This window comes from Lampetra fluviatilis, chromosome 3 (genome assembly GCF_964198595.1).
Source record: "Lampetra fluviatilis chromosome 3, kcLamFluv1.1, whole genome shotgun sequence".
Taxonomy (NCBI): Eukaryota; Metazoa; Chordata; class Hyperoartia; order Petromyzontiformes; family Petromyzontidae; genus Lampetra; species Lampetra fluviatilis.
This window is the reverse complement of record NC_136277.1, coordinates 4,158,118-4,172,212: the sequence shown is the minus strand read 5'-3', so window position 1 is coordinate 4,172,212 and position 14,095 is coordinate 4,158,118. Positions and strand designations below refer to the sequence as shown.

The following is a 14,095-nucleotide window of genomic DNA, read 5'->3' as shown; positions in this document are numbered from 1 at the left end:
AGTGATTGTTATTTTTAGAGGGAGGCAGCTGTGAGAAAACATCTGATTATAATAGAACAGGGGCTCAATTAGCCCAGTGTAATCATGGGGCCTTCCCACTACTCAAGATAACTCTGCCTATATCCATATCACATTCCCTCTCATAGTTGGGCTGTGGCACCGGTAGCTTCGGTATATGCATGGCAAGCCGCTCACGGAGCTTGGCTGTCCCACGCTCAACGCCACTTGAATCAGCTGCTGGCTTGGTGATGGTTTAGTCTGTCGGGACAAGCTGGTTGATTACGTAATCAACCAGGTAGGGTGTTGACTGTTATGATAGCCGACTCTCTGTGATGTATTGCATCATATTTCTAAGTTTATTAGGTTTTGCTTTCTCTTTCATTTGTACCTGATGATGATTGCTTGTGTTGCAATCGAAACGTCGCATGCTATTATTCAATTTTTCTTTCTATGAGACTTTACCGAAAGAACCAAAAGCATAATTCCTGCAGTCGCGAAAGCTCCAAATCAAGTTTGTCCCAAAATCCTTGAAAGGAGAAGAAGCTGGGAGAGGCAAAGTATTTTCCTTGACAGCCATTCCCCTTCACGCTACTGCCGAAGCAGGCTTATCGTACTGGGGGGTGGGAGTTCCGTCAGGAGATACCTGCAGGCGGGCCGACCGCAGCTCCACCAGGATGTAGTCAGTCTGCCCGCCGATTGCAAGCAGCAGCCCATTGCGCCTGGCGGTCTTGAAGCGGATGTAGATCTCATTATTGTTCGTTGCATCTGCCAGTGGCAGCTCCACGTAGCTGGCCCCATAAAATGATGCTGCAGAGAAGGGAGGCAGTGGAGGATGTGTTGCATGTCTTAGTGGGCCAACTTGGCAAGCTGTAAGAATAGCGTATCTGTTTAACTACTCATGTTATAAAGTTGATTAAAACAAACCCTCGCTCATATCCTCCAATATACCATTTAATAATGTCTTGCACCGTATGTTTGTTAGGTATCCACACACATTGTTTGTTTTGTTGGTGCTTATTTTATTCCTTGAACCAAGAAATTAAATACATTTCCTTACTTTCAAACAAAATGCCTTAGAGATACTAAAACAGAGCATGCTTCACTTGAGGCCGCGCTATCTTCCAAGTCACGCCTTCGAATACAACACTCGGGCTCCTCCAGCTGCCACCTTCATCTATCAACAGCACAAGTTGACACGCACGTGGTAGGAGGGGCCGGGACAGGCCACGAACGTTCCGTCAACACCGCGACGTTCCACGCACTACAAATGCCCAGCGCACTTGAGCGTGGGATTTAAAATGTGTATACAGTTCCTACAACGCAGCTCAAAAGATAATTTATTTGGACTTCACACGTAGTTACTTCAACGTTTCCCGTTACATTTCGGCGACACGTTTTAAAAATAAAAATGAAGGAACTCCGAGTAACTTGCAGTGCTTCGCCAGTCCCGCATTTGGCAATTGAAGCCCACTGAACTGTGGGCACACTTCATAATCGTCACGCGCGATAACCCACAGCAGCCTCTCTCAGCAGCAGTGCATCACCAAGCTGTGCTGACGGCTTCACTTCTGACTCGGCACGGGCGATGTGAACCCTCGGTTTGGAAGCGCCATTGCCGTCACAATTTACATATCTAGGTGTTTGACAATCGTCACATCTCCATATATATAAAAGGCAAAGTTGTGATCATGTGTGTATGTTCAAAATGTTTAGCGTGCATGCAACTTTAACTCAAAACAATTCTTTACATCGTGACGCCTCAAACATTAAAGCCCTTTTTTTTACAAGCATAGAGTTTACACAGATTGCACGCCTCATGTGTTTCGCAAGGATAGGTCACGCACACGAGGCAGTATTTCTGAGCAAGATCACGTAGCGCTCCGACAATGCTGAGTGTTGCATTTCACTGCTCACTGGAGCATCACCACACACACACACATCTGTAACTAGGCAGAGCCGCAAGCTCTCTCCACATTGTAAGTGCGTTCAGGTTAAACACTTGACAGGGTGCCAAGTGATGGGAATGCTGCAGTTCACGATGTCCGCAGAAGACCAAGCACGTTCAGTTTATAAATCACGTACAGTGGCACGCTTTCCTGCTGAGAACCAAAAATGTTTTCATGAAAAGGGGTTCAAGTTGTACTTTGAATCCATCACACTTTGCAGCTCATAATAATTTAGTACGCTATGCAACAAAGGTTGAAAGTGATAACGCAGCAGCACTCACGATAGACTCGTGGGACCCTGGGTAATCTGTTTATTAGTAGTCTTGCTCTGGCCACAAACCACCACACCCTTTATAAAATGACAGCAGAGTTTTCCATGCTGGCTGAAACGTCGCTCAGATGAGCAAGTTTAACACGTAGGCCTTTCGCGATGAGCAAGGTATTACAGATGAGCAGCAAGGTTTGTGCAGCACACTCAGGCGGCACCACGCGGTGGCTGCTTGGCAAAGTTGGCTTAGCCGGGCCCTGCGTTCCCAGCTGTGCAAGCAGGCCTGGGTGGCGGCAGTGCGGCTACTGAAACGAACGCAGATGAAGCAAGCAAGTGAGGAAGGCTAGCAATCGACGGCAAGGCAAAACCCAGGAGAGGGCATTGGAATATCAGGACAGTACTGTATGTCAGCCAAATAAGGCCAGAAGATGCTTGCTGGGGAGCTAGAATTATGCATTATAATTCGTGGCAAAAGATAATCTCGGATTGACTTAGGTCAGATCGGCATTGGGGATGATTCTACATGGTATAGCGAGAGGCTGGAAAGCATTAGGCAGGAGCAGGGATTGCCATCAGTAACTGGATAGCGAAGTGCGTGACCAATCTTGTGCCAGTGGACGAGCAGTTTATTTTAGACGTGCTACGGATTATACATTACGACATGTCAGTGGTGGAAGCTTATGCAGAGACAGTAGCTTAGCGATATCAAAGAGCACTTATACAATAGACTACAGTATGGTGTTTTGGGCATGGTTGCCTAAGTGTGATGATCTCCTACTATTGGGGACTTTAATATCCTAGTGGGAAGCAAGTAGGATGAGTGGAGGCATGTATTAGGGTGATATGGAATAGGTAATTCGATGAATTATCGGTAACACAGATTGAACACACAGTTTGTGCGTAGGATGAAGGAGGGTTGGTAACCAACGCACTGGAGTGGTCTCCACAAGTCTGGGGACTAAAGGGAACATCGTGAGATACTGTTGGGGCAAGTATTGAAGTGGGGTGTTTACCGTGCAGCAGCAGCTGGTGTGGGATTGGTGAAGGTTAGAAAGCATTGACGAGGTGCGGGGCTATGAAATGGTTTGGCAATTTTTTAATTTTTAAAATTTATTTTCAGTTATTTGGTATAGCCCTGTGAGCCATTCGGCTCTTGAATCGGGTGCAACCGCAACAAACAAAAAACATGAACAAGAAAACATCTTAAAGTGACGATGTGACTGTGCAAACAGAAAATCCAAGAAAAGACAGCAAAATATTGCAGGAAAAGCACCGTACACCAACGCTGTATGCAAAAATCCCAGTGGGATGCAAGTCAAACAACAACAACCACAAGACAACTTCGATTAAGGCCATCAGTCTAACGCCTTACTACAACAAACAAGCATGGCCAAACCAAAACACGTTTTCGAAATCACCAAAATAAAGCCATAAAAGCAATGATCTTTGGCGTCTGTCCGTCCATCTGTCAGTAACTGAGGGTAATGATAACGCTCCTAAAGACGATGCAATACAAATACAATTTCACGTGAAGATGTGTGGATAATTGGGACTTGTCCTCATGAAAAAACCAGCCCAAAATTTGCAGAAACCAGTGTAAAAGATGATCCACCTCAGTAATGGGCAGAATGTAGCACCACTGAATTTCGTCCTGGGCCTCACCTCGGTTAACTCGGGGTTCGGTGATTAACACTGAACTATATGAATGCCTTAGTCTGGCTCCGTAAGGGGCCGTTCATAAATGACGTCACGCGATTTTGAACGATTTTTTACCCCCCCCCCCCCCCATCGTCACACGGCGTCACAAAAAGTCAGACCCCCCCCCCTCAAATATGACGTCACAAAGCTCTGCCCCCCCACAAAATATAAAACATGCTTCAAATCGCTTTAAACTATTGTCATTGTAGTGCGTATTTAATGTGCCGCTGCACTCTGATGTTGTAGGAGAAAACGTTTATTAACAAGTCTATTTAATTAAGTAGAACGTGTTGTCTATATTTATTTAAAGTTGCGCATTTTGATGTGACGTCAATTTTCTCACCATCCCTCTCCTGTCGTCACACATCGTCACAAATGTCTGACCCCCCCCCCCCCCCCCAGGTGCGTGACGTCTTTTATGGACGGCCCCTAAGCCTCGAGGATTAACACTGACACGATGGGTGCCTTAGTCTGGGACTACGAGCCTCGGTGATCAACACTGAACCCTGTGGAAACCTTCGTTTAGATCTCGGAGCGTCAGTGATTAACATATACCCCCATTGCAGCCTGAGCCTGACTCGATGAGCATCAGTGATGAAAACTGAACCCGATGTTAGTCTCACTCTGGCTCCTTGAGCCTCGGGGATTAACACCGAACCCTATTAGAGCCTTAGTCTGGCCCCACCGTCTCATCACGGTCTGTGGATGACAACACATCAAAATGATCCAATATGAACAATACTTTACTGTAAAGTTGTTACGATTAGGGATTTCACCAATTGAAAAAGTGGCCGAATTGATCTAAACTATGCAGACACAAACCTGCATGAAAATGACGACAGTATTCTAAAATCGCAGTATTCTTTAACCGCAGGTAAATAATTCTAAGGACAAACTTCTGTTGCCTGATTGTTCTGGCTATGGTTCCAGTTGTTTGGATATGAGATACATTTCCCAGAGGGTAACAGCCTCATAAATGGCTCTTCATGGTCATATGACCAGATTCGTGACTTGGTCAGCATGTCCTATACTCAGCAAATACACTACACAGAATGTTGAAAGTATGATTCCTACAGCCACCCAGTAATTTTCGTTTATATTTAACAACATTTAAAACTAGTATTCAAATTTACTCACAACTAAAATGTAAAAATAATAACTATCTTTGTAACTCGTTATTTAAGTTCACCTAAAACTAATTTTAAATGAATTCACAAACATATCAACGAGATAAACAAATTATTATGCAGATAATCAGATACATTTGTGATGAATTTACAATTACAGGGGATCTACCAATAAGCCATGGCCAATCTGGAGAGTTATACTGGTAGGAACCTCCAGGTTACACCAGCCCACAGGGGATTATTGTTGGGTTGCTCGGTCAATGGCCAGGGTCAACGGCGGCGTGGGGTATTCCGCAAATATGCCCGACTGTGAGGGCGGGCACAAGCCGGCGTGAGTGGGTTAAACGTTGAGTTTTATAAGGGCACCACGGGGTGACCAGCCCCTCCCCTCCCCACCCCCACCCAGCCCCTCCCCACCCTCCCCACCCAGCCCCTCCCCACCCCTCCCCACCCAGCCCCTCCCTGCACGACGAACGGCCCGACACAATAATCCCCTGTGGGCTGGTGTAACCAGGAGGTTCCTACCAGTAATATTTCCCCATGCTCCTAAAAGGCTAAAACATCCCTTAATTTGTACTTGTTTTTTTTTATATCACCGAGTCAAAGAAAACGAGGTCAGGCATTGGCCCACTTTTCCTCATGATAGAAGATAACATCACCTTAAAGTTATTTCCATTTTCTAAATGAGGCGACACAGACGTTATTTATTTATATGTTAAAAGTCAGCTGGATTTGGGACAATTGCATGGGGCTTTTGCAGTTATGAATATCAAGTGAGTGTTCAAGGAGACTATCGAGATAGGAATTGTCATTATTCAGGCATGTAGTTTGGCATATATGGAATATATCTGTAGAAAGTGTGAATGCAGTGGTTTCCAGGCAGATGGAAGCCATGAGAAGTCCAGCAGGTGAAAACATATATTCCTGAAAACTGCTTATAATAAGTAATATTTAAAAATACGTTTTTAAAAAAAAACGCTTTAATGAAATGTACCGTACGAGTAATGGCAGAACTCCACGACTCAAGGAAGTGGCCCCGATGCTTGCCATAACGTAAGGGACCGTGGTGATTTACAGCCTACATTAGTTGAGCGTGGACAATTAGACCCAAGGCGAAATATAACATATAAAAAATAATGTTTTATAGAATATTTTATTGTCATCAGTATGACATAAGTATACCAAGTATGCAGTCGATACCACATTGGGAAGTGGGTTAAAATTTAGTTACAAGATTTAAGGATACGACAACAATAGTGAATTAATAGAAAGAGTGTAAAAAGATAGTTTAAATTTTTTATGATAGATTGTAGTATTGTCACCAATAACACATAAGTATACCAAGTTTGCAGTCGATACCACATTGGGAAGTGGGTTAAAATTGAATTACAAGATTTGAGGATACAACAACGACAACAACAACAGACAGAGTGAGTTAATTAAAGTGTGTAGTAATAATAATAAAAAGAGAGAATGGTTTACAGATAAAATGACTGAGACACATCTTGAATTATACCAGTGTACTATTTTTAAAGAGCTATTTTGTGAGTAGATAAATATATTCTTCATTGGTTTCAAACTTTCCATTAATAATAATAAACAGTTTTCCGCGTTGTTCACAAATGCCTCCCCGAGCCTCAAGACATTTCTCAGGGCTCTTCAGCACTTGGACATTTGGCCAATAATGAGTGTTTTGCACATGACACCTCAGTGCCAGGCTGCTATAGGACTGGATGTGGATCCATTATTGGAAAAAGTGATGAAGGATTGAAAAATGCAGTTGCTCTCTTTGCCAGTCATATTGACATGCAGATTGGACACTAGAGAATCGCTACTGGAGGGTAACTTTCAAAAGGCACCCAGTGGCTCACGCAGACAACGCCTTGGAGTAAATCATGCTCCAGTTTTAGCTCATCCATCCGCGTCCATGTGCTGCATGGGCATGCACGCGTCAGACGCAGCCTCACGAACGAGATGATGTCACGAGTACTTACTAAAAGAAAAAGCAACACATTTGGCGAAAACATTGCCTAAATAACAAAAATATTTTCGGCAAATAACATTGCAGCCTTTAAAAGAAAAATGGTCCTTATTCATTTCACATAAAGAGAAAGGCCAGAGAGGTAGAGGGATAAGAGTTGGAGACTGCCTGCACTGGGTATGGATTCATAAGTGAATGTAATTACCATCGTAAACACATAAGCACACACTTGCTCCATTTCAGTTGCCAATAAAAATGTCAAAACCACTAAAGTGTACGATTTATTTTTTATTTTTGTTACGTGACAAGATACTCATACAATATGCATCATTTGCTTGGATTGTTGTCGTTGCAAGGCCAAAAAGAAAGCCTTAAAACTTAATACATTTTGAAATTATCACTGCGTAAGTCGCAAACATTTGGAGCCATTAAAACTGCTTGGCCATATCACCGCATAATTATCGAGTTTCACTGCAATTGATGGATTACATTCGTATATAAAAAAAGTCTCGCTAGAATTTATTCTACCTTATTCCAAACCCAAGTCTGTGAGAGATGCATAACAATGCAAATGGGTCACTACATAAAACACATTCCTGCGGAGCAGTGGCGGCTCATGCAAAATCTCTCAGGGGGGGCAAATGTCTGGATAATTGATAAGGATAAGGTCCACCCATGCAATGGATAAATTAACAGCTTAAGCATGTAAAGGCAACTTCACTTCTTTAATATTAATGAAAAATAAAGTGACTCTTACAATACATCTTGTTTGTTTCTATACTCACTATTAATATACAATCCACTCAAGTTTCTTTTATTAAAGATTCCACTAGGTGGCGACAAATTATATTGTTGGATGAAACGTGCTTACGTATGATGACGTAAGCACGTTAGGGCGAGCCCTCCCGGAAGCCATAGAGAATGCATTGCAGCGCCCCCGTTCGAAAAAAAACATCTTTGAATGTAAGTCTATGGGGCCACTCGGGGCGATTCTCAGCCGGAGTGAAATCGCCCAAAAAGAGGCGGTACTCCACAGAACGTGACATGACGCTGATTGGACTATATCCAGAGGCACAGTGACGGCTAGCGTGACTCTGTGGTTGAATGACATTGGTGGTGCGTCGCCCAATCGCCCTAATGAAGAAACCGCCCCTGCTGCGGAGGGAGCTGGTAGAAACGTTGGGTTGCACGGTCAATGGCCAGGGTCAACGGCGGCGTGGTGTATTCCGCAAATATGGCCGACTGCGAGGGCGGGCACAAGCCGGCGTGAATAGGTGAAACGTTGAGTTTTATAAGGGCACCACGGGGTGACCAGCCCCTCCCCACCCAGCCCCACCCCTCCCACCCCCCACCCAGCCCCACCCTCCCCACCCAGCCCCTCCCCACCCTCCTCTCCCCACCCAGCCCCACCCCTCCCATTTTTGGATGCACAACGGACACAATAATCCAATGGAGGTTCCTACCAGTATAATCGGCATGTACACAGTAACACAGCATACACTGCACACAATGTAAACCACAGTTCACGTCTCTGATCAATACACTTACTTGTACAAAACAACTTCGTATTTATTTACATTGTGAGTCTTTGCATTCCCTTGTAGCTTACAGTTCCCCGAACTGAACTGCCAGTAAAAACACATTTTGTAACAATAGCAACTCTGATTTTGGTGAATAAGCAGGCCATTGTTGTAATGTGTCCTTCTTACAAAAGGTAACAGAGTATTGTGCAGTGTATTCCTTTGACTCGATGTGTTCTTCCCAGTCTCAGAAGCCCAACAAGGTGGCCTTTCATAGGCATCCTAAGCTACGAGTCCGAGTCTAAACGTGTTTTGAGGAATGGATCATGTTTGAGAGGATGAAATGGCATAACCTTTGAGAGCATTCCTTTGATGCGACGTGGTTTTGTGGGGGCATGTAAACTCAGGGTGGTGAAACCCACACAGAGGGGATTGGGCAAAAGGGGTCTTCGCATAACGACAAATGAAGAATATGTATTCGGGACATGTTTGGGGAAATAATGTCGGTGTATTTTCCAGTTAATAAAAAAAACTTAGATGACGAAAACGTATTACAGCACGGCAATGGGTATTAATTGCAAGTAAAAAAAAGAACTTTAACTGCAAATACAAACTAATTATAAACTAAACCCAAGAATGGAAGCAGTCTCCATTGCTATAAATGCGGTGATGCCTCCCGTCCATACCTTGCTGAGAGACGCCGTTTTTTATTTTTATTTTTACACGCTTTTATTTAACTCACTCTGTTGTCATATCCTCAAACAATCTTGTAACTAAATTTTTACCCACTTCCCAATGTACTATCGACTACAAACTTGGTATACTTATGTCACACTGATGACAAGACTATATTCTATCATAAAAAAAATCTAAAACATATATTTTAAAACATTATTTTACACGCTTTTGATAAACTCACTTTGTCTGTTGTCGTATCCTCAAATCTTGTAACTCAATTTTAACACACTTCGCAATGTTGTATCGACTGCAAATTTCGTATACTTATGTCTTACTGATGACAATACTATATTCTATCATAAAAATAATAAAAATATTTTTTAACATTCTTTTTTATATGTTATGTTTCGGTTTGGGTCTAACTGTCCACGCTCAACTCACGTTGGCTATAAATCACCACCGTCACTTACGTTATGGCAAGCTTCGGGGCCATTTCCTGGAGTCGTGGAGTTCTGCCATTACTCGTACGGTACATTTCATTAAAGAGTGTTTAAAAAAAAAAGTATTTCTAAATATTACTTATTAACCGAGGGGCTGACAAACACACGGCCATGCCGCTGTACCACCCTCGTGTTCCCAGCCTGCACCGCGGCGTCACAAAGCCCCCAAGTTAATAGGAGGAGACGCCACCCAATGATGGACCGTATACAGGCAGCATATGATGATATCATAAACATATGAATGCTAAGGGAATGAACAACAGGAAATGTTGGAACGTAATGAACAAGATTTTACAGTTAAACCCAGGATAAATAAAAACAAACAAAATCAGCTGCAACAAGTTCATCAGAGATATCCGATCGACAACTAGAAAATACAGCACAACATGGCTACCCAAGGTAGCTATTGAAGACAGGATCGGAAGCAAACACATGTGCAAAGCAGGATGGAAAGATGGATTATTGGCATTATACTAGGAGATAGGGAAAGAGGACCATAATGGATTCGAGAACACACACAGGTTACATCAGTGCCGGATTAAGCTAGTGCGGGCCTGTAGCATATGTTAGAAAGGGGCCCTAGATTATAAAAACACGTGTAAATATTAAAAGACAGTTTTAACTTGCATAGTAAAGTCATTGGATTTTTTCATTTGCTATGCAGCCAGATAATACGACACATCGCTAACCTTAAATACCCAGTCGTTCATAAAAGTTGAAGGCGGTATAGTACTATAGAAATAGAGCAAGTGCAGAATCACTGAACCGGAATTGATAGCTCTTTGGTTCTTTCGGTAAAGTCACGTATAAAGAGAAAATAATAAATTAGAATAATAAATTCAATTCTCTTTATACGTGACTTTACCGAAAGAACCAAAGAGTAATTCCTGCAGTCACGAAAGCTCCAAATTAAGTACGGAATTGATAGCTTTAAAAGCATGTAGCATACGCTACTTTTGCTACTACGATAATCCGGCACTGGGTTACATATGAAGAAGAGCAAGTGGGCTTTTGGCAGGACACGTCACGAGAAGGGATGATGGGCCACTGGGCGACACGGACTACCGAGTGGCAGCCAAATGAGTGAACGCGCCGAGTGACACGTCGACCGCAGAGATGGCGCTATGAGATTTGCAAGTTTGCAGACGTTGAGTGGATCGTTGTTGCATCATGGGAGCATGAGGGGTGGTGGGGTCGCAAAGTGGACCGAGCAATATATTATTATTCTATAACATGTGTATGTGCTTGTTCTTTGCCTCGGTATGAACAAGCATTACTCTGCCAGGCCTGCAGTGTCAGGGGATGCATTGGTGCATCAAAGTCAATTACCATAATCATCATGCTTGGGGTTATGTGTGCCTTCCAGGTAATTGTTATATTTGAGGCCACTGGTGTATATTCTTGGCCGTTGCATTCTTTAAAACACAAAGCTTTAATTTAAATACAAATTTAATACAAATTTACAGCTTGTGAAAACCACTTCGTGGCAACTGCGGACCACAATAAACTTTGGTGCCCATTCAACATCTGCTATTAGGATTACAAAGAGCGCCACTGATTGTGCTTTGTTGCTAGGAGATTTGCCAGCAGTGCAAGCACTTTCCTCGGACTCACAGTAGCAGCCTTGTGCTCAATGCTGAATGAGCTTTAAGTGACATGAGAAAACCAGGGACAATCTCACGGCTGGCAAGCCGCTAGGACACTTAACAAAAGCAATCATGTCTATAATAATCTATTGCACCGTGTAGTCACTGTTACAACCAAAGGATACACGGACATAGAGTGTGTGCTTTAATCCAGCTACAATGAAACAGGAACATGCACACGCAACAATTATTGGAATGGACAGAGTTAAACTTTTCTTTTCTGTACAATGCTCATGCACCTCGACAAACATAACGAAAATCACATTCATTCATTCCAACAGAACGGATTGCTTCCGTCCGCGGGTGGAATTCCTGTCCAGCTCAGACCCCGCTTGCTTGCCCATCGCCACATATATATAACCTTGTTGTAGCGGCTCTCTCGGTAGTTCAGCAGTTCCACTGCTGGATTATATTTTTTTCCACCAGCATAAAAGCGTGTTTTTAAAAAAAGTGTTTTTTAATATTACTTATTCTTACAAATTTGTTCGACCACTACATTATCGTGGCTTGTTTTTGGAGCGTATGTACCTGGATGATCTTCAATTTGTCGTGTTTTGAGAGACTTAGTACAAGCCGGACAACTCTATCCGATTAACTATTCAACCCTACCATGAAATAGTAGACGTCAGTACGGCAAGTCGCAATCTTCCTTTGCAGACTCTTGCGGTTGCGTCTACTTACATGCAAGGTTATTCTCCTGGAAGGTGTTTTCCTGATTCGTATCCACACAAAAGATCCATAAATCATCTATACAGGCCAACCACTGCAGTCAGTCAAATTCTGGACGTCTCATGGCACTGCTCCCAACTCTTTTTGGAAGCACGAGAGAGTGTGTTGACTACATTACTTGCAGGGCAAAGATTTTAACTTCACAAACATAGTCCTGTATATAATTGCTATTTTATCAGATGAGAAATGGGACTTGAGATCACACAGGACGAGGAATGCGAACTTCACCCTACGTCTCAGCGTTGGGTATTCATTGTGGCTATGAATAACACAGCACAAGAGATGATTGAATACCATCACCTGTTCGTGTGTGTGTCACCACTACCACAACAGTGCAACAACTCTAAAATAACAATAACAAACCACAGCAGTAAGGACAAATACTGCCCAAGGTTTGTATAAGAAAATACATTTCACTGTAGATTTGAAGTAGTCGTGACTGCAAGGATCCCATACTCTTTGGTTCTTTCGGTAAAGTTACGTAGGTGAAAAAAAATATGTTTTTATTTTTTAAAAAATATTTATATTTTTTATTTTTCACCTACGCGACTTTACCGAAAGAACCAAAGATTACATTTCACTGTATTAAACACATAATTAGATGATGCTAGAGGTTGCAGTGGTGCACCGGCACAAATCACAAAATACTCAAACACATTCGTCAATAACACCGTGGCCTTAAAAGGAAAAAATATATAATAGGTGACATTTCTGGCAATGGCCCTTCTTAATAGCACATGAACAGAGAGAGGCCAGAGGCCAGTGTTAGTGACGAATGTGTTGACATTTTACTCGGGTGGATTTGGCTCACATTTCTTTTATGAGTAACTCAAGAAAGCCTGCGACTGTGTTTACACAATAAGGATTATAATAATCCAAAGAATAATAAACATCTAAGTTAAAATATACACATTCGAATGCTCTGTCGCCATATGTGTTGGATGTTGTCCATCTTAATTTTTTTACCTTGAGCCAGTGGAAAAAATTCCCCATGACAATAGAAGCGGCCAACAGATAAATACGCTTATTAGGAATACTCACGGTGGTTTTTTTTTACCTTTCTCAGAATAAAAATCATTTTATTCGTATTAAAAGCAATGAAAATGGTACACGTTCACCATTGGAACCTCATTTGCCAGTAAAAATATGATAATTGGGTTTTTACCCTTCTATCTGGCAAAAAAACTGACACCTTTTTACAAGGAGTCATGTTTGCATAGACCAAAATACCTGCAGTCATAATTCAAACAAAAAACACAACTCTGATAATGTGCACATTATCTTATACAATACTTCATCCCACATTATCAATGTGCACATTATCAGAGTTGTGTTTTTTGTTTGCATTATGACTGCAGGTATTGTGGTCTATGCAAACATGACTCCTTGTAAAAAGGTGTCAGTTTTGTTGCCAGATAGAAGGGTAAAAAAACAATTATCATGGTACACGTTGTTCTTATACAATACTTCATCCCAGCAGCACAGTTTGTCCCAGTATTTTGTACCAAAAGAGTAACATACAGTCATACCTCGGTATACGGCCGCTTTGGAATACGTCGAATTTGGTATATGTCGTGTTTTGACGAGAAAAAAATGTCTTGGGATACGACGTCTTGCTTGGGAAACGACGCGCTTGCTAGAACTTGTATGGGTCAGGATGAGTCACCGCGTACAGTACCCGCGTACACAATACTGTATTGTGTGGAATGACCAGACAATGTCACACTTCAGGAACATTCTTAGAAGAAGGCAAAAACAAACTTCAATGGACAGGTTTTTAGTAAAACTCAAACCTGGTGAGCCTCAACCAGGTCCAAGTCAAGAATAAAGACAGAAAAGAAAAAGAGAAAAACCCCCAGAATTTAAGCTTCCTGAAGTTTTAATGTAAGGGGACTCTCCTTCCAAAAAATAACATCTCCTCCTCCTCCCCTTCCTCACCACCATCCTCGTAGGCTATCAACTCCTCTCAGCAAGGTAAAGTGACGTTAAATTTTATTTCAAT

General features: G+C 42.4%; 1 protein-coding gene across 1 annotated transcript in view; it reads right to left on the bottom strand.

The window, feature by feature from the left end:
• The window catches only part of LOC144951671 (chondroitin sulfate proteoglycan 4-like), a 69,798-nt gene that overhangs the window by 37,682 nt on the left and 18,021 nt on the right, over positions 1–14,095 (bottom strand). The window contains exon 2 of the mRNA XM_078881968.1: positions 644–807. Coding sequence (XP_078738094.1) covers positions 644–807 — 164 coding nt within the window. The remainder of the gene's footprint in view (positions 1–643; positions 808–14,095) is intronic.